Source organism: Hyperolius riggenbachi, chromosome 7 (assembly GCF_040937935.1).
Source record: "Hyperolius riggenbachi isolate aHypRig1 chromosome 7, aHypRig1.pri, whole genome shotgun sequence".
NCBI classification, from domain to species: domain Eukaryota; kingdom Metazoa; phylum Chordata; class Amphibia; order Anura; family Hyperoliidae; genus Hyperolius; species Hyperolius riggenbachi.
In genome coordinates, this window is record NC_090652.1 from 216,565,251 (window position 1) to 216,584,976 (window position 19,726).

Below are 19,726 nucleotides of genomic sequence, written 5' to 3' on the forward strand. Positions count from 1 at the left end.
TGCCGAGCTACTGGTTGCTATGGGCAACAGCCCGCTTTACTCTGTGGGTGTACAATGCAGGGAATAGCAGCGGCAAAATGCAGAGTGAGAGATGAATGGCTGGGACATTTGCACTCAGGGGCTGGGGCACCCCTGTGAAGAGGGCGCCAGATATCACAGCAGCAGCACTTTCCCCCTGCATCTCCAGCCTGGCAATAGCAGAAAGCTCTGGATACCGCCAAACCGGAAGCCATTCCCCAGACAGAATTACTTAACCACCCCCACCACCGAACAACCGATTTCCTCCCAAACTAGACAGCCACCATGCAGCCTCCATCCCAGTGAATACGATAGTCCAGCAGAGAAGGCAGCCGCAGCGGGGGAGAATGACAGCACCAGATGACTCACATTCACCTATTGCGATCCAAGCAATAGAGGTCCCGTCATCCGGAGCCCATCTGTCTCCTCTAGAGTGCTGCCGCTCTGTTACTACTACTATTACTACTTCCTACTTCCTGTCTGATCTGAGAATCAGGAAGTTCAGAGCGAGCGGCTGCACTGTAGAAGAGACAGATGGGTTTCAGATGATGGGATCTCTATCACTTGGATCATGGATAGGTGAGTGAGCGTTTGCTATCTGCTGCTATCATTCTTGCTGCAGCTGTGGTTCTCTGTGGGAAGGGAGGGAGGAGTGGGCAGTGGCAGAGCGCACAGTAGCAGGAGGGGGACCTAGGAGGAGAGCCTGGCTCTGAAGACAATCAGCAGCGCACGGCATCATTTGACAAGACAAATAACATTTATATCGCGCTTTTCTCCTGGCGGACTCAAAGCGCCAGAGCTGCAGCCACTAGGACGCGCCCTATGGGCAGTAGCAGTGTTAGAGTGACTTGCCTAAGGTCTCCTACTGAATAGGTGCTGGCTTACTGAACAGGCAGAGCCGAGATTCAAACCCTGGTCTCCTGTGTCAGAGGCAGAGCCCTTAAAGGGACTCCGAGCAGTGCCTGTGGGTATGCCTTTAAGCATACCCACAACTAACTAATTACATCCTCACACCTACCAGCATGATGTTTGCAATTATATCCCCCGGGGTTCCTTATATTTCATTGCACTGTGCTGAATCGAGCTGCCGACTTTGTAGAAAAGTCATCCTGTGTAATACAATGTAACTATGGAAAGATGCATATCATTTTAAAGCTCTCTTTCTCCTCTTTCCAATGATAGATAAACTGCCACCCTACGCCTTTTAATTTTCGCTATATTCGCGATCGAAATTGCTGTGGCCGCGATTTCGATTACGAAGTTCGTAAATTAACCCATACTAAAAAATATAACAAACAAAAGTAGCTGGAATTGGGAAAGTGTAAGTAAAGTCAGTACACCAGAATACATTATTTATTGAACAGCATAATTATTTCTCTTCTATTATTACATTTTTTTTCTTTCAGATTAGCTTTAAAGTTAAGGTGACAGCAAAAAAGTGTGTCCCGGACCAAAGCTTCTCAATTCGTGCATTGGGATTTACAGACCAAGTGGCAGTGAGCATCACGACTGTATGTGACTGTTCTTGTGACGATCCACCTATGCCTGGTGCATGCAACTCCAGTGGGACAATTATGTGCGGCATCTGCAGGTAAACATAACATCAGATAAACAGTGACGCGAGTTGTTTAATGTACAGTGTAAAGAGCTTTAGAAAATATGTTGGTGCTAAATAATGTATAATAATAGAAACGTTATGGGAAAGACTTGTAAACATTATGGGAAAATGTATAATAGAAAAACAATGCGCAGCCACCCATAAAGCCCCTAGGCCAAGCATGTTGTGGCTCCCCTTTCTTGTGCTGCAGTGCCCCCCATTCCATGTGCAGCCCCCTTTTATATGTGTATCATCCATTTACTGCAGCTCCTTTCTTTCATGAACAGCTTCCTTAAAGTCTACCAGATCTGAGTAAAAAGTGTGATACATACCTGGGGCTTCCTCCAGGCTCCAGCCCCCATCCGCATGGATCGCTCTCACGCCACCGCCCTCAGTCTTCTACTGCGCCGGTACCCGGGTCCCGTAACTTCAGCCAGTCGCGGCCACTCTGACTCTGGTTTCCTTTAATTATCAGTTTCCATATTTCATGTGTTGCTTCCCCTTTTCAGCCTCCTCTTTCATATGTCCAGATCCCCTCTTTAGCTGAAGCCGCCCAAGACCTGGGCCTTTGTGGGCTTTCCAAAAATCCGGCACTGTTCGTGTCCTCCTGGAGACCAGCATTGCTGCACATGGACCCCAGGAATATATCCAACAAGTAGTCCCGCAGCCCGCAGGTGCATCGCAGTGATGAGTTTGACACAGCACGGGGCAAGGTTTACAAAAAAATGCACACCTACCTGGCCAAATAGATTTTAGGCTCTGACCTATATTCTATTTGTCAAGGAAGTGCGTGTCTGTCACTGTAGCTCAGTCTGCTGTTATTCTCTCCAGGTGATCCCCCCCCCTCCCCCCGAACATTCTTCCTTCCCCTCACTGGTGCAGAGGTCAGGGCAGGAGTGTCAGAAGAGCCTGAAACTGATGACATCATCATGTATGCATGGCACAAGATGCAGCAGTAATAGAGGAGGCCAATTTTATGTTACACAAATAAGTTCAGGGGTGACGATTTGGTGTTGATAAAGCTGCACAAGTTTAGTGTTGGGGTGCCTATGCATCCAATGTTGATTGGCCAATGACTGACCAATTTTACCACTTCCATGTAGTATGAGGGCCAACAGATTTTCAATACTATGAAGAGATTGTACTGTATTATTAAGTTCTTATATAACATGGAGGTGATAAAATTGCAATGCCGAATATGCATAGTGCCCGTTATTTTATCAGGTGCCTCTGGGTGCCTAAATTTCCACTCATTGCCGCAAATCGGGACTTTGCGTCAGGGGGGTAAGTTAAGGTTTAGGCAACGGGGAAGGTGGGGGCTTAAGTGTTAGGCGCCACCAGGGGGAGGTTTAAGTTTTAGGTGCCACCTGAGGGGATTAAGGGTTGGGCATAGATAGTGGGAGGGTTAAGGGTTAGGTATCAGTAGAGGGAGGGTTAAGGGTTATGCACAGGTAGAGGGAGGGTTAAGAGTTAGGTATTGGTAGAGGGAGGGTTAAAGTGGACCTGAACTCCTGCATAGGACAGAAGGAAAACATAGAGACATATTGCTAACATCCAGCGCTTTCAAATTAGCTTTTTTGCCATCTCTGCCATAGGCAGTCATGTGACAGGTGAGAGATCAGATTACAACTAGTGATTAGACACAAATGAGGGGGAATTAAACAGGATAAACTCTCTAAATACGTCCATATGTCCCGTGCAAGAGTTCAGGTCCACTTTAAAGGTTATTATGCTGTTGTGTATCTTTTAGAGCAGAGAGGTAGTTCTGAGTTCAGGTGCGGTTTAAGGGTTAGGTATCAGTAGAGGGAGGGTTAGGGGTTAGACATCGGTAGAACAAGGGTTAAGGGTTAGGCAATAGGCATCATAGCGGGAGGGAGAAGGGTTAGGCATCTGTAGAGGGAGGGTTCTGTGGGAGAGTAGGGTTAAGTCATGGGAAAATATTGGCAAAAATGACTGATCTTTCACTTTCAGAATTAATTAGTAGACTTAAGTAGTAGAATATTGGTTTATTCTACTAGTGGCAATCCCCTGTGCCCTTTTTCCAGGCGTATTTATTACATGAATGGGCTTATGGAATACTAAAAGCTTTTAGAACTGATAACTTTCAAGGACAAAAAAAACCCTGAAATGATAATAATTACACTTGTTATACTTGTTTAAATTGCATCTCAAGTACACCTGAAAACAAAATATAAAGAGGAGGCGACACCGAGAGCCCAATATAGTGTAGTACGTACTGGTACGGATGGGTGAATGTAGAGTAGATAAGTAATACTCACAAACCAGGGTTACCTCCAAGGCAACCACTGTAAATGCAGGTGGGGAGATTAGACCTGTCCCCACTCAGGATTAAGAAGTCGCTCTCAGTAGATCAGAAGAAAGAAGGGGGTAAAACACCCCTCCACCCGGGGTGGACACTGGTATAGTATACAGCGAACAGAGGTGCCAAAAGGATAACATTTACTAAAATTCTTAAAAAGGCTAAGGAGGCAATGGTGGACTTACCTCCTTGAAGCAGACACATAGACTGTCAGATTCAAGAAAGACAAATGTATTGACATACTCCGAATACAATGTTGCAACACGTTTCACAGGTGTGATCCTGCTTCATCAGGCAATAAAAAGGGGGGAGTATATAACAGAATAGAGTCTAGATTACACCAAGTGCCTAGAAATTCTGGTTCACCATGAGCTTGCCGGGTACTCAGTAACTCTGGGTGTTTCAAGCCCTACCCCATACAAGTCTGAAACAGTCTGTATGCATGTTGGATTATTGCGGCTCTGTAATATTAACAAGCTGACACGTCATTGCTTTCCAGCGGATCTGGAAGTGTGGCTAGCTTACATGGACAACAATGGATAATTTGCATACTTCAGCAGTGATGCACTGGTAGACGTCTAGGAGCTCACTCCAACCTGAATTAAGCCCAGTGCACACCAAAAACCTCTAGCAGATCTGCAAAATGCTAGAGGTTTTTGAAGCAGATTTCAGAGCGATTCTAGGCATGCTTAGAGACGTTTTCCAAACATGCCTAGAGTTTTTTGGAGTGTTTTTGTGTAGCAGATTACTAATATTGTTACAGTAAAAGCCGTTACTGAACAGCTTCTGTAACAAAAACGCTTGGAAACCGCTCTGATCTAGCGGTTTTCAAAGTGTTTTTCCACTTTCCTATAGTTTAACATTGAGGCAGAGACGCCTCAGAAATCTAAAAAATGCTGCAGCCCCCGAGTTTGCGTTTGTGGAAAAAACGACCCACTCTGGTGTGCACCGTCCCATTCACTTTCATTAGCCAAGCGGTTTTCCCCCTGCAAGTGTTTTAAAAACGCTCTAGAACCGCTCTGGTGTGCACCAGCCCTCATTGCAAGAAAGCAAACTTTCAAGCAAACTTTTGTTTTCCATAGCATTTTGGTAAGAGCGCTTTTTGGTCCATTGTAGCCCCTTACACACTCCAATGAGTTCTGGTTCACCATGAGCTCGCTGGGTAACTCAAGGACACCTAAAGTGAGAGAGATATGCAAGCTGCCATATTTGTTTCCTTTTAAACAACACAAATTGCCTGGATTTCCTGCTGATCCGCTGATTCTCTGCCTCTAATACTTTTAATCATAGACCCTGAACAAGCATGCATATCAGATGTTCTGAATTTTCCACATGCTTGTTTCAGGTGTTTGATTCAGAAACTACTAATGCCAGAAAGATCAGCAGGACTCCCGTCAACTGCTATTGTTTTAAAAGAAATAAATATGGCAGCCTCCATATCCCTTTCATTTTTCAGGTGTCCTTGAGGCTGGTTTTACATCTATTTTTTTTTACATCTATTACTTGCAGTTGTAATCCAGGCTATGTGGGGAAGAACTGTGAATGCAAGACTGGAGGGAGGACAAGCCACGAGCTGGAACAGAACTGCAGGAAGGATAACAGCTCAGCTGTGTGCTCTGGAGCTGGGGAGTGCATATGTGACCAGTGTGTCTGCCACACCAATGAAGATCCTGCAAAAAAAATCTATGGTCGATATTGTCAGTGTGACAACTGGAACTGTGAGATGTTTAACGGTATGGTGTGTGGAGGAAATGGTGAGTGAAGTCTAGTTTATACTTTTCTTATTATTAATGTGCCATTTAAACAGTTAAAATAGCATGGAACTTAAAATAAAAATCATGTCAAAATGAAAAAAGTGCCCTGAGATGGGGCAGGAGAAAAACATGTATACATACCTGGGTCTTCCTCCAGCCCCCTCCAGGCTGATCTCTCCCTCGTCGTCCTCCGCCACCTCCTAGATCTTCCGTAATTGGCCCTGGTAATTCCTGCGGTCTGGGGTGTACTGCGCAGGTGCAAAACGCTCCTGGCAACGAGAGCATGAAGGGGGAGCCTACACTGACTGGCTCCCACTGGATGACTTACCGTGGCTGATTGCGGAAGATCTAGAAGGCGACGGAGGATGGCAAGGGAGTGATCAGACTGGAGGGGGCTGGAGGAGGCCACAGGTACATATAAATTTTCTCTCCTGCTCATCTCAGGTACACTTAAATATATACACTCACCTAAAGGATTATTAGGAACACCTGTTCAATTGCTCATTAATGCAATTATCTAATCCACCAATTACATGGCAGTTGCTTCAATGCATTTAGGGGGGTGTGGTCCTGGTCAAGACAATCTCCTGAACGCCAAACTAAATGCCAGAATGGGAAAGAAAGGTGATTTAAGCAATTTCGAGTGTGGCATGGTTGTTGGTGCCAGACGGGACTGTCTGAGTATTTCACAACCTGCTCAGTTACTGGGATTTTCAAGCACAATAATTTCTAAAGTTTACAAAGAATGGTGTGAAAAGGGAAAAACATCCACTTTGCGGCAGTCCTGTGGGTAAAAATGCCTTGTTGATGCTAGAGGTCAGAGGAGAATGGGCCGACTGATTCAAGCTGATAGAAGAGCAATGTTGACTGAAATAATGACTCGTTACAACTGAGGTAAGCTTTTGTGAATCCGCAACACGCACAACCTTGAGGGCTCAAGAACCAGGACAGATTGCCTTATTTGCTATTCTTGACCAATGGGACTATAAACAGTAGGATCTCTAATAAGCAGAAAGGCAATAAAGAAAGTTGTGTTATCTGTGCCTGATCTTTGATGTTTCTTAATTTCCAGGGGAGTGTGACTGCAGCACCTGCAAATGTTTCAGTGGCTATGAAGGAAGTGCGTGCCAATGCAAAATATCAACAGACAGCTGCAGAAATAGCAGGGGAAGCATATGCAGTGGTCGTGGGACATGTGAGTGTAACAAATGCACCTGTAAAGGAGGATATATTCCACCATTCTGTGAGAAATGTCCTGGCTGCCCTTCTCAATGTCCACGTTTTGGGTAAGTACCCATAGTTATTCGATTATGAACACTTTGTAGAGTATTGTATTTCAATTCCATTTTTCTCCCAAGTTTTCTCCTAGGTGATATTTTCATCTTATAAATAAAATGCCTTTTAGCCACCAGCAAGAAAGAAAATACTCAGAATAATTTTGACAGAACTTTTTCACTGACTTTTTGGTACTTTTTTAATTGCTGAATGGAAACGATATTTTAAACAGATGATGAAAAAATATCGCATAGGTCAGGAGAAAACGTAGGAGAAAAAGTGAATTGGATCTGGCCGATCATCTTTTCAAGCAAACCTGAAATGAGGAAACTCACTTCAGGTGTGATCGTTACCTTAGTAGAGGGAAAGCTCTGGATACCATAGAGACTTCCTGGTCCTTTTTCCGTCCCATTGTTTTTGTTTTTAGCAGTCCCCTACAGAAGTTTATCGTCTTGTTAGTATAGACATCACTACTTGCTCTAGGTCTTGGGCATTCCTCAGGCAGCCTTTGGTGCTATTTGCATCCCTGAGCAATTCTGAAGACAATCCCATCCGTACTGCGCATGCACGAGCCTGGACTCCTGCATTTGCAATATAAATGCGCTCGTCTTCGGAACTACTTGGGGACGCGAGTATTTGCAAGGGCTGCCTGAGAAGTGTAAAAGAGCTATTCGATCTAGCACTGTTGAATAACTTCAATGGGGGATGGCACAGAATTGATGGAACGGACCAGTAAGGCGCTATGGAATCCAGAGGCTTCCTTCTTCTTAGGTATGTACAGTATTTAACCTAAAGTGAGTTTCCTCACTTCAGTATCCCTTTAAATGCAGTGTGCCAATTGTGGTTGTCACTCTACTTTATCTGGCTTTAGCGAACAACTGTTGGTCAGGCTTCACAGTCAAGTTTTACTGCATCAGAAAACGCAAACTAACACACAACGTTAACCACTTGAGGACCGCAGTATTAAACCCCCCCCTAAAGGTCAGGCCATTTTTATCAAATTGGGCCACTGCAGCTTTAAGGCCTCCCTGCAGGGCCGCACAACTCAGCACACAAGTGATCCCCCCCTTTTCCCCAGTGTTTTTTTTTTTTTTATAAATATTTGTTTTATTTTTAAATAAAAATGTGTATTTATTTTTTATTTTTGCACTGGCCCCTCCCTCCCTCTGCCAGCTTATCACTGTGATCTGCTGTCATAGGCTTCAGCCTATGACAGCGGATCACCCCTGAGCCAATGGAGGGGACAGCCGTGTCACACGGCTGTCCCCAGTACAGCCTTAGATCGCAGCACTGTACAGGTCTATTAGACGGTGGTTTCGCCGTCTAACAGTCTCCGAGCGGCGATCACCTGCTCTGTCATTCATGCGGCGCATGCGATCTCCTGCAATCCCCACCCCAAGGACCTTACGCCAATCAGCGTTAGGCAGTCCCGGGGCTGCTGCCGCGTCCGCGCCCATTGGCGTGACGCGGTTGGCAAAAGGTTAAACACCCAATGTAAATTAATTAGTGGCTCACATCTGTTCTCATTGAAATTGCGTTCACATTCCGTGTGCAATTTACATTCAGTTCCCTTGGACATCACGAGCATTCTTCATTTTCTATTGTGCTGCTGTGGACAGTCACACATATTATCATATAATAAGCATGCTTGGTGTCCGCATGCCAAAAACCATGCATAATATCAGTGCACCTCAAATCATCCACAAGGCAAAATTAGGCTTGTGCCTAGGGCCTGGAGAGAGTCTAGGGACCTGGTTGATGCTAACCCAAATCTTACCAAGAATCAAGGTCAAGGTTGAGAATTTGTTACTTGCCGAGGGCCCCATTTCACTTTAATCTCTCTCTGGAGCACTCCAGCGTGGACCTTCTCACATATAACAGAAAACTATAATTAGATGGAAAACTTTTCCAAACCTACACTGTTCAAAAAGAATTGCAGCATTATGGGCAGGGTGGTGTAAGCCTTCATAATACTTTCAAAGTAGACTGCCTAACTCAACCTCATTTAATTGGTCCCTTATACCGCTACCAGAGCGGAAATGGTGTCGCTTCAATAACCACGATGTATATTTAGCAAGTAAGCATCATTACTCAGGGTATAGGACTTCATGCCTTGCCATGCTGTTAGCTTAGACCTCTACATATGTATTCTCCACACATTCAGCAAACAGTTCCTACTATTAACACTAACATAATTTATTTCTTCTGTTACTCCTTATGAAGCAAAGAAGAATCTTTGTTATTATTAAAAGAAGCACAAGAAAGATCTGTCAACAGGCCGGATTTACATCACAGGTGCCTATAGGCACAGATAATCTAGCACCCTACGCTTCGCTTTCCACGAACCTACAAACACCCACTGAACTGCACCACAAATGTGCTGGCTGGCCCCGCTGCCACTTCTCTCTTACTTCCTCTGCCTGGTGTAGGTAGCCACAGGTGTACCTTAATACTGAATGTGCCTCTGGCTACCTAATACTAAGTAGCTAGAGGTGTCCCCTGGTATTAGGTAACTAGAAGTGCCCCCGACTGAAGGGAGATCTCATCAGTGGACGAGATCTGGGTGCGTTTCCTCTCATTTATGCTCCACTTGGGACTCTGCATAGGAAAGGAGGGTGGCACTTAAGGAGGGAAGTGAGCCTTTCCATCATCAGGCACCTGTAGACACAAGCCTACAGTGCCTTATGGTAACTCTGGCTTTTTCTGTCAATAAAATAGGAGTAAGCAGAGACATACTATGAGATCACTGACAAGGGGATGGAGGTGCCCAATATATATAAACTGATTGTATTAGATTAATCTTACCTCTCCAGATGAATAACACCAAATAATTGGAAAGGATTTTATTCAAGCACAATTTTGAGATTGACAACACATTTCATGGTTCTTGGTCCGCTTCTTCAGGTCAATTACACAGACAAGACAAGTGCCTTTTGAAAATGGCTGTATGGAGCAAGGGCGCCTCTATAGTGTATCGAGGTGCCCACTCTCCCTACAGCCATTTTTAAAGTGAGTGGTGATGCTATTAAAAATATTGGTATTTTATATTACTATTTTACTATAGACTAACCTGGCCTCCATTCTCACACTAACTCCTGGTGCCTAACACTAACCCCCTCATCTAATGCCAAACACTATCTCTCTCCTCCTTGAAACTAACTATAACAACCCCCCACTGTAATACCAAACACTAATCCCGGTGCCCAAATGGCCGCTTTTTGTAGCCGACTGATCCTAGTGCGGCAATGATCTGGTCCGTATAAGCTAGATAAAATAAACATTATAATCATAAGTGCTCCTTAGAAAAGATTTATGCAGACCAATACAAGGAAAATACCTAAGATTCAGAAATGAGGAATAATAAAAAGTGTCTAGTAATTTACATGTTATGATTTTGTTTTTGGCTGGATGCACTGTTTAGAATAAATAATATAAACGTTCTATTTTTCATCTTCTGCACCAGACCTTGTGTTGAATGCTACATACAGCAAGGAGACAAGACCTCCGGCAACTGCTCGCATGTTTGCCCCGGAGTCACAGCTGAAAAGGTGGAGCAAATCACAGAACAAACGTTCTGCAAGGAGAAGGATTCAGATAACTGCTGGATGCAATATGTTTTATATGAGAATGATGGAGAGGACAAGCACACCATAACATACACCCTGAAGAGAGGTAAGGTGTAGCAGGATAGCACATGTCTCTTACTGGCTGCAGTGGTGCAGAGGCTCAGTATGCAGTAGTGACAGTAACCAGTAGAAAAAGTCTCTGAACTTTGACATTGCAAAATTGAATTTTTAGGTTTTCTTGTTAATCGATACAAGTTTAAAAATTTACACCCTTAGGGCTCAGACACACTTTTCTGAGCGTTTGCGATTGCTGAACGTTTTCTGAGTGCTTTTTAAAAAATCGCTCCCATTCACTTGCAATAAAATCACGGTAAAAATTGCGTAAAACTCACCACCATCACGTAAAATCACGGACGTGTAAAAACGTAAGCGATCGCGACGATTTGTACGCGATTTTACCGCAATTTTAATGCAAGTGAATGTGAGCAATTTTTTAAAACGCTCAGAAAGTGCTCAGCAATCGCAAACGCTCAGAAAAGCTCTTATAGTGTGTCTGAGCCCTAAGTGGCTGCAGCTCATGAGCACTTTGAGTCCAACAGGAGAAAAGCGCTATACAAATGTTACAGGGTGTTAGAGGGTAGTCCCCACCATCCTGAACCTTACCCAGCCACATGCCTTTAACATTGAGGGGGTATCTTGCAGGAGGGGGTGAAAAGGTTTCTGCCTCTTGTGAACTGCTCTTCACCCAAATGTTGAGGAACACGGGACATTAAACCATTTATATACCATGCTATAATCTATCTTATAACAAACGTCCCACTCAGTGTAATCTTCTAGGGTCTATGCAAAGATCTAGGGTCTATGCAAAGTGTTAATTCACATACCTGTAAGCACGGTTACTTAGCCATTGCGACATTTACATTAACTTCTGGCTCCAGGATTCTTGCCACCATCTTGAATTTTTAACCTTTACCGTAGGGTTAACATGTAACTACTGGGTGGGTGTTCTAACTTAAAGTGTACCTAAAGCAATATGTGACATATTGAGAGGTGACAACTGAGAGGAACATGATACTACATGGACTGTACACCCCAATACCTCCTATGGACTGTATTTCCCAGTTCCCCATACTGTCCCTTACACCCTCCATACACCAATGGTCTATATACCCCAACCCCCTATATCCTTCCCTTATTCCCACAACCCTCCCTCCCCATGTTAATGTTTTGTTTTGCTTTGGCAATGCTAAATGTATTTGGTCCTGCCAATAAAGCTTTTTTGGATTGGATTGGACATGGCGAGATACTATGCACAGTACAAAAATATTAATAACCAGGCTGTTTTATTTTGCTATATAAAAAAAAAACTCACTTCAAGCTAGGACATTTAAACGCTTGCAGATGTAATAGGGAGGTGCTGGAAGGGGTGTGGCAAGCAAAGCAGCAAAGTCAAAATCAACCTCCGCACACTCATGCAAATTCTCATGTGAATTAATTCACAAAAATCATGCAGCAATCAATGCTGTCCCTACAGCTAAGTTAAAAGCTGGGATCTTCGTTACAAAAATAAAGTCTCTTGCGTAGTCACATACACCGCGTAGAGGTAGCCAAGTGTTGTATGTGTCCTAACTCGGGCCCTGTAACATGCATAGCACAAACATGAACGCATTCAGCACATCAAAACCTACAGTATCAAAGGAATAGGAGCACGCTTACTGTTCTCCCTGGGACAGATAGTGGGTCGGATTTTCAGAGAAGTTGAGATCTGCTTATTGGAATGCGTGAGGTTCCCTTGAAATTAAAGCTATGTACAGATTACATTCAGTGGTAGCTGAATGAACTAAGTATAAACCACCACTGATATGTTTTAGCTGAACAAACATGCTATTTCCTATAGAGAGGAGGTGGGGAAGACACAAGTAGCTTCCCACTTAAACCATGTAATCAGCTGACTAGTGTTATGCTGCGTTTTCATCACACCTTCCTTAATTGATAATTCTTTTTGCAGAGTGCCCTGAAGCTCCTAACTTTATTGCCATTGTGGGAGGCACAATTGGTGGCGTGCTCCTTATTGGTTTGATCCTTCTGCTCATCTGGAAATTCATAACTGAAGTGAAAGACCGAAAGGAGTACCAGCGATTTGAGAAGGAAAGGCAGCAGGCCACATGGAAAGGGGTAAGACATATTATTAGCAGTTTAAAGTAGAACTCTGGACAGAAATAAAGCAGGAAGCAACACATTCTCCTGGTCCTCTGTTAGAAAGCTGGCAGGTATCCTGATGCAAGGATCCAGATAAGCAGCATTATCACGGGCGTCCGCAGACTATTTTCCAGGGGGTGGCAAAAAGGCGCATGGTGATGTCACTTCCACATATCAGTGCAGTGTCCGCGAGGTCCTAGCACCCTCTTCTCACTGGTTGACGACTGATCGGAGGTCGGATGCTGGCTTCTGGCACTCTACCTATTACGTGATAGGCAGCTGGGCCAACTAGGGAAGGGGGGGTGGGAGGGTGACAGCCAGGAGGGGTTGCCCCATTTTGCCCCTATGTGCGGATGCCTATGCATGCACGCTATAGCAAGCGGCAAGCTGACACATAAACAATGTTGCTGTACATGCTAAGTAGAAGCGTAGTTTATTGTTACAGGAGTTCAATACAATGCGTTTTATGGGGGCATTCTCCCCACACTTCCTCGGGTACACATTTCATCATTACAAGAGATACATATAAATAGCTTTTAAAATTACAACTCTATGAGACGAATCATAATCGGTGTGTGGGGCCCTTGGGGTCAGCTGAAGGAGCACCCCAAATTTGGGTTCACTGGCATACCCAGAACCAGAGATATGAGGGCGCAAAAAAATTGTTGACTTTTTTGGGCTGTTTTGCATGACGATCTTGGGTAGTTTTCGGGCCCTAAATTCGATCTTATCAGTGCCATTGGCCTCAATTTACTAAGCAGTTTAGACTAGTCTGCTGATGGTTTGGTGTAAACCAGAAATCAGTCGCATCAAAAGGGAATTCACGAATAATTACCAAATGTTTTACACCTGTCTTTAGACTTGGTCTAAAACCTTCAGTAATTAGGTCTAATTACCGTACGAGTCAAGAAAGCATTGAAGGGTAGACTAGAGTAGAGTACACTCCAAAGAACACAATGTATTAACTAGGTTATAAACATATACATTTTATTATTGAGATCAACAATTTTAAAAGGAAGTAAATTCCAATAAAAGGCACTATGCCTGCACTGGGGCCGGCCGACCCCCTGACTCACCGCACCCACCACTCAACCACACATGCAACAGGGGAAAAAAAAAGGGGGGAGGGGGGAAGGAAATGTTCATCTAAGGTGATCACTCAGTTCAAAAAACAGGTGTTCCCATGTATGCAGTGCACCTTTAATTTCTCCTGGCAAAAGTAAAGGTAATGTTCCTCATAGACTTATGATAGCCACAGTAATTATTGGTAGAGCAACAGCAATCCAAGCAATGAAGCGAAAAGAAGGAAGCAAAAGGAGGCTCCAATCACAAGCCCGTTCAGTAATGTACTTCATAAAAGCAGCAGCATAAGCGGCATGATGCACTCTTGGGGGGTATAAGCATACTCTACCAGCTCCACGGTGTCAGCATCATAGAATAGCTCCAGTGAGATGTCTCCGTGCGTGCTGCGGGTAGACCGCGTAGAGTCGCTATGTAGCTATCAATAAAGGCCTCCTGGCCGATGATGGTGAGTCCAGGAAACGCCGTGTTGTGGCTTGAGGGTAGTGTTGGATCGAGACTTGTGGAGATCCAGCGGGTGCAGGGTAAAGGATCCACACTGCAGGAGGATACACGGTATGGAGTCCACGCTGCACAATGCAGCAAAGGTGCAGTGAGGGTGTGAGGTGGACGCGGCGGCAGGGGGCGGCTCACCACATGCAAGTCGTGCCAGAACGCCAGAAACCCTAATTACCGTACGAGGTCTAAAGATACGAGTAGCAATGACTGACATCCTTCTCTGACGAGCTCTCCTCTGGATACAATTAAACTCCTTTTCCACGGAAGGTGGCGCTATCTCAGCTATTTTTGTATGAATAAAATTATATTATTCACAAAAAGGTTCAATGAAAACAAGTCTACATCTGCAGAGGAATCACGATATCCACAACTTTTAAAGTCAGCATAGAGTTTTGGGAACGGGCTGTCCCCCGTTTTGTTGGGCCCCGGCTGGCACTTGTAGTCCCTCTGCTGTAATCAAAATGGCGTGCACTACCACTATCACCACAGCTAAGGATGCCGCTCGACTACCCTCGTGGATCAGCTCTCACTTCCGCATTCTGTAACCCCGCCTTACATGTTTCGTCGTATTGACTCATCAGAAGCTAAGGTTACTATGTGGATAGAGAGCTTTTCAAGGATTCCCGGCACTCCCTCCCCCCAAAAAACGGAGCCGCCCCCGATCATGGTGGCAGCCTATATGCACCAATCAGCAACTGGATTCACCCAGCGCGTCATGTGTTCCCCAGCGCCTGCGCAATATGGGGACCTCATTACGTTACACCTATCTCCGCCCCCCCAAGACGAATAAACCAGCTCTCTGTGCGTGTGCAGATTAAGACCAATCAGCCACTGGATTCAACCCAGCGCGTCATGCGTCCCCAGCATGACCAATCAGCAACGGCAACCAGATGAACGCCCACTGCGTCCTGTCTGTGCGTGCCAACCTGCGTTCCAATGAACTACAGAGAGCCATATGTTCCAAAAAGGCAGCCTGCACTCCACTAAACTACGGAGGGGCATATGTCCCAAAAGACCTCACCAGGCACGCTGATATTCCACCGGGCTGTGCATTCACTTACAATCCCTTCCGCTTATGACTACACAATTAAACTTTATATATAAAAGGAGGAAAAATGACTTAAAGTTATAAAAAAAATTATACTAAAAAACTGCCATGCCCAATATAACGAGGAAAACTCCGTTTACAGTATTCAAAAAGGTAGCAGTTCACACATAAATAAGATTTACCCATTACCCTACCCATATCCTATCAACTACTACATATAAAGGTTATGGTGGCCATATACGGTACAATAAAAACATTCGATTTTCCCATTTATTCGATCTAAATGATCGAATTGAATGAAAGTTGAAAATATTTTTTTTTTCGATCAAGAAATTCGAACGATTATCCCGTTTTTTCGGGAAAAATGATCGGACATGCTGGAAAAATCTTTAGATTCGATCTAACGGAATAATCGAACTAAATTATCTAATTGAAAAATTGTACCATGTATGGCCACCTTTAGCATAACACTATTCCTATAAGGTCAGCATAACACTATTCTTCATAATCACTACACTGGAAAGATTAAGAGGAAATTTGTACAAAACCTCTATACCACATCATAAGCAATACATTATTACTATTAAAGGGTTATACTGCATCATAAACTATAGATGTTAAAGGGTCCAGGTCACTATTCACCCAGAAAACAGATAATATCTACATCAATGTTTAACCCCCCTGGCATCAATGTACCAAGGTTGTATATCCATTTTGTCTCCCCCTTTGGAGATAGCGCGTAACCTATTACATCCCCTCCAATTAGGGGTCAGTTTAAATATACCACAAAAAGATAATAGCTCCGCATCACATGAATGAGCTTCACCAAAATGTGCTGATAAGCTATGGTTGGCAAAACCTTCTCTTATGTTACGTGGCTGTTCCCCCATCCGCTCCTTTAGGGTGCATGTGGTACGACCCACATATTGCCACCCGCAAGGGCACCAGGCTAGGTACACCACATAACGATCACTGCAAGTTATGAATTGCTTAATCTTAAATGACTTCCCACTGGCAAAGGAAACAAAACCATCAGTTTTCTTTGGACTACATTCCCTACATGCTTTGCAAGATCTACAGGGTACAAACCCCGGCTTTTGCCAGTCCTTAGGGACTAAACTAGTTTTGGGAGGTTCAACACAACTAGGTACTAACATATTTCTCAAATATCTTGCTTTTCTGTATATAAATTTGTGCTTTTCTGGTATAAGTCCCCTAAGCATGGGGTCTGTTGTCAATACCCCCCAATGTTTCTGTATTATGCCTTGAAGGCTCTTATATTGATCATTATATCCTGTATAATGATCCCCCCCTTCCTTTTGTGTCACCCCCCTCCTTTTGTGTCACCAACCCCTCCCTCTAGATTGTAAGCCTTTGGCAGGGCCCTCTCCCCTTGTGTATCATACATAACTGTGTGCACTTGTTACCACTACCACTCCAGTTTATAATCTGGCATTGTACTACTGTCTGCATTGTGTTGTGTATCTTTTTGCTATTACCTGTATTCAGTTGTATCTATTGTCTATTACCTGTATTGTTCTGTCACCCCTGTTATCATTGTCTGTAACCTTATTTATTGTACAGCGCTGCGTAATATATTGGCGCTATATAAATCTAATTAATAATAATAATAAACGCACACTCATATTTGTTATTATTGTCCCCATTTTTCTATCCATTTATGAGATCTGCTCTATCCCTATTCTTCACCCCCTCTATTTTCCTCTCCAAATCTGCTGTTCTATACCCCTTTTCCACAAACCTTTGTTTTAGTACCAAAGACTGGTTTTCATAGTCAGCAATATTTGTACAATTTCTGCGAAGACGCAGGAATTGTCCTTTCGGTATATTCCTTTTTTAAACTCCTGCATAATTAAATACAAAAAGCTCCATCCTCACATCTAAAATACCTTACAGGCCCAGTGCACACCAAAAACCTGTAGCAGATCCGCAAAACGCTAGAGGTTTTTGAAGGAGATTTAGAGAGCGATTTTAGGCATGTTTTCTAAACATGCCTATCGTTTTTTGGAGGGTTTTTGTGTAGCAGATTTCAAATATTGTTACAGTAAAGCTGTTACTGAACAGCTTCTGTAACAAAAACGCCTGGAAAACCGCTCTGATCTAGCATTTTTCAGGGCGGTTTTCCACTTTCCTATACTTTAAAATGGCAGTTAAAGAATGACAGCTGAAAAATGGCAGTTGAGAAATGGCAGTTGGAAAATGACATGTGGAAAATGACAGTTGGAAAGTGACATTTGGAAAGTGACAGTTGGAAATCGACAGTTGGAAAATGGCAGTTGGAAAATTACAGTTAAAAATTGGCAGTTGGAAAATGGCAGTTGGAAAATTACAGCTGAAAAATGTCAGTTGGAAAATGACAGTTGGAAAAATGTCAGTTGGAAAATGTCAGTTAAAAATTGGCAGTTGGAAAATGTCAGTTAAAAATTGGCAGTTGGAAAATGGCAGTTGGAAAATAACAGTTGAAATTTGGCAGTAGGAAAATGGCAGTTGGAAAATGGCAGTTGAAATTTGGCAGTTGGAAAATGACAATTTTAAATGGCAGTTAAAAAGTGGCAGTTGAAAAATGACAGCTGGAAAATGGTAGTTGAAAAATGACAGTTGAAAAATGACAGTTGGAAAATGGCAGTTGAAAAATGACAGTTGGAAAATGACAGTTGGAAAATGACAGTTGGGAAATGGCAATTGAAAATAGCAGTTGGAAAATGGCAGTTAAAAAATGACAGTTGGAAAATGACAGTTGAAAAATTACAGTTGGAAAATGGCAGTTGAAAAATGACAGTTGGAAAATGGCAGTTGAAATTTGGCAGTTGGAAAATGACAGTTGAAATTTGGCAGTTGGAAAATGACAGTTTAAAATGGCAGTTAAAAAGTGGCAGTTGGAAAATGTCAGTTGAAAAATGACAGTTGGAAAATGGCAGTTGAAAAATGACAGTTGGAAAATGGCAGTTGAAAAATGACAGTTGGAAAATGACATTTGAAAAATGACAGTTGGAAAATGACAGTTGAAAAATGGCAGTTGGAAAATGGCAGTTAAAATTTGGCAGTTGGAAAATGACAGTTTAAAATGGCAGTTAAAAAGTGGTAGTTGAAAAATGACAGTTGGAAAATGACATTTGAAAAATGACAGTTGGAAAATGGCAGTTGAAAAATGACAGTTGGAAAATGGCAGTTAGAACATGACAGTTGGAAAGATTCAGTTAGAAAATCACAGTTGAAAAATGATGATTTTTTGAATTTTCCGGCCCTAACTCTGATTCTGTCAGTGCCATTGACCCCAAATTTGGGTCAGAGATGCCCCAGGGTTGGGGTTACCCGCACCCTAAGTTGGGAGATGCTGGTCCTTTGGGTTCAGGTGGAGCAGACCTAAAACTCCTCTTTTTTGGCAGGTGGCTTTTTTTTCCATCTCCCAATCCAAGTAAAACAGGCACCCTCAAATTGGTGTGCGGGGCCCTTGGGGAGAGAGCACCCCAAATTTGGGTTCACTGGCATACCCAGACCCAGAGATACGAGGCAGCAAACACATTTTTTGGGCTGTGTTGCATGACGCCTCCTGGGACGAGCCCCAGCTTAGGTAGTGACAAGGACCCCCCAGTTTAGGTAGTGACAGGGACTCCCATGTTTAGTGACAGGTGCCCCCCAGTTTTAGGTAGAGACAGGAACCCTCACTTTTATGCCCCTCCCCCCCACGACCTTCCAACCCCACGGACCTCCCATCCAAACATTCCTCCAGGACCCTCCACCCCAACATTCCCACACCCCTCTAAGTACAGTATAAGTAGCCAGGTCTATAGGTGTCCCCAGTTTAGGTAGTAGTCAGGGGCGTAACTAGAAATCACTGGGCACCCTTAAGGCAACAGCAATTTAAACTAAATACTGTACAAATGTTTTAACTCATACATGAACATTATGGAAAATCCAAGTTGAAAATAAACTGTGAAAATAAACAATTTCATCCATCCTATTCCTGAAAAATAAATTCATTTTTTTACAACCTCCCAGTTTTATTTTCTGTTTTAAAAAAAGCTAAAAAAGTAGGTTTAATGCTATTGTCTCATATGATGATGATTCAACTCTTCCCATAGTCTCGCAGTTAGCAATCATTTGACCCCCCAACAAGACAAATTCAGCAATCATGAGGCCCCTATCGAGACAAATACAGCAAAAATGAGGCCCCCAACATGACAAATTCAGCAATCGTGAGGCCCCCAACAAGACAAATGCAGCAATCATGAGGTCCCCATCAAATCATGAGGCCCCCAACAAGACAAATTCAGCAATCATGAGGCCCCCAACAAATCATGAGGCCCCCAACGAGACAAATTCAGCAATCATGAGGCCCCCAACAACACA

The 19,726-nt window shown here is 43.5% G+C and overlaps 1 protein-coding gene across 2 annotated transcripts in view; it reads left to right on the forward strand.

The window, feature by feature from the left end:
- Positions 1-19,726, forward strand: part of ITGB2 (integrin subunit beta 2) — a 242,965-nt gene that overhangs the window by 215,957 nt on the left and 7,282 nt on the right. For both annotated transcript variants that reach the window (XM_068245216.1, XM_068245215.1), the window contains 5 exons: positions 1,425-1,609; positions 5,445-5,689; positions 6,762-6,975; positions 10,428-10,636; positions 12,539-12,705. In XM_068245216.1, coding sequence (XP_068101317.1) covers positions 1,425-1,609; positions 5,445-5,689; positions 6,762-6,975; positions 10,428-10,636; positions 12,539-12,705 — 1,020 coding nt within the window. The remainder of the gene's footprint in view (positions 1-1,424; positions 1,610-5,444; positions 5,690-6,761; positions 6,976-10,427; positions 10,637-12,538; positions 12,706-19,726) is intronic.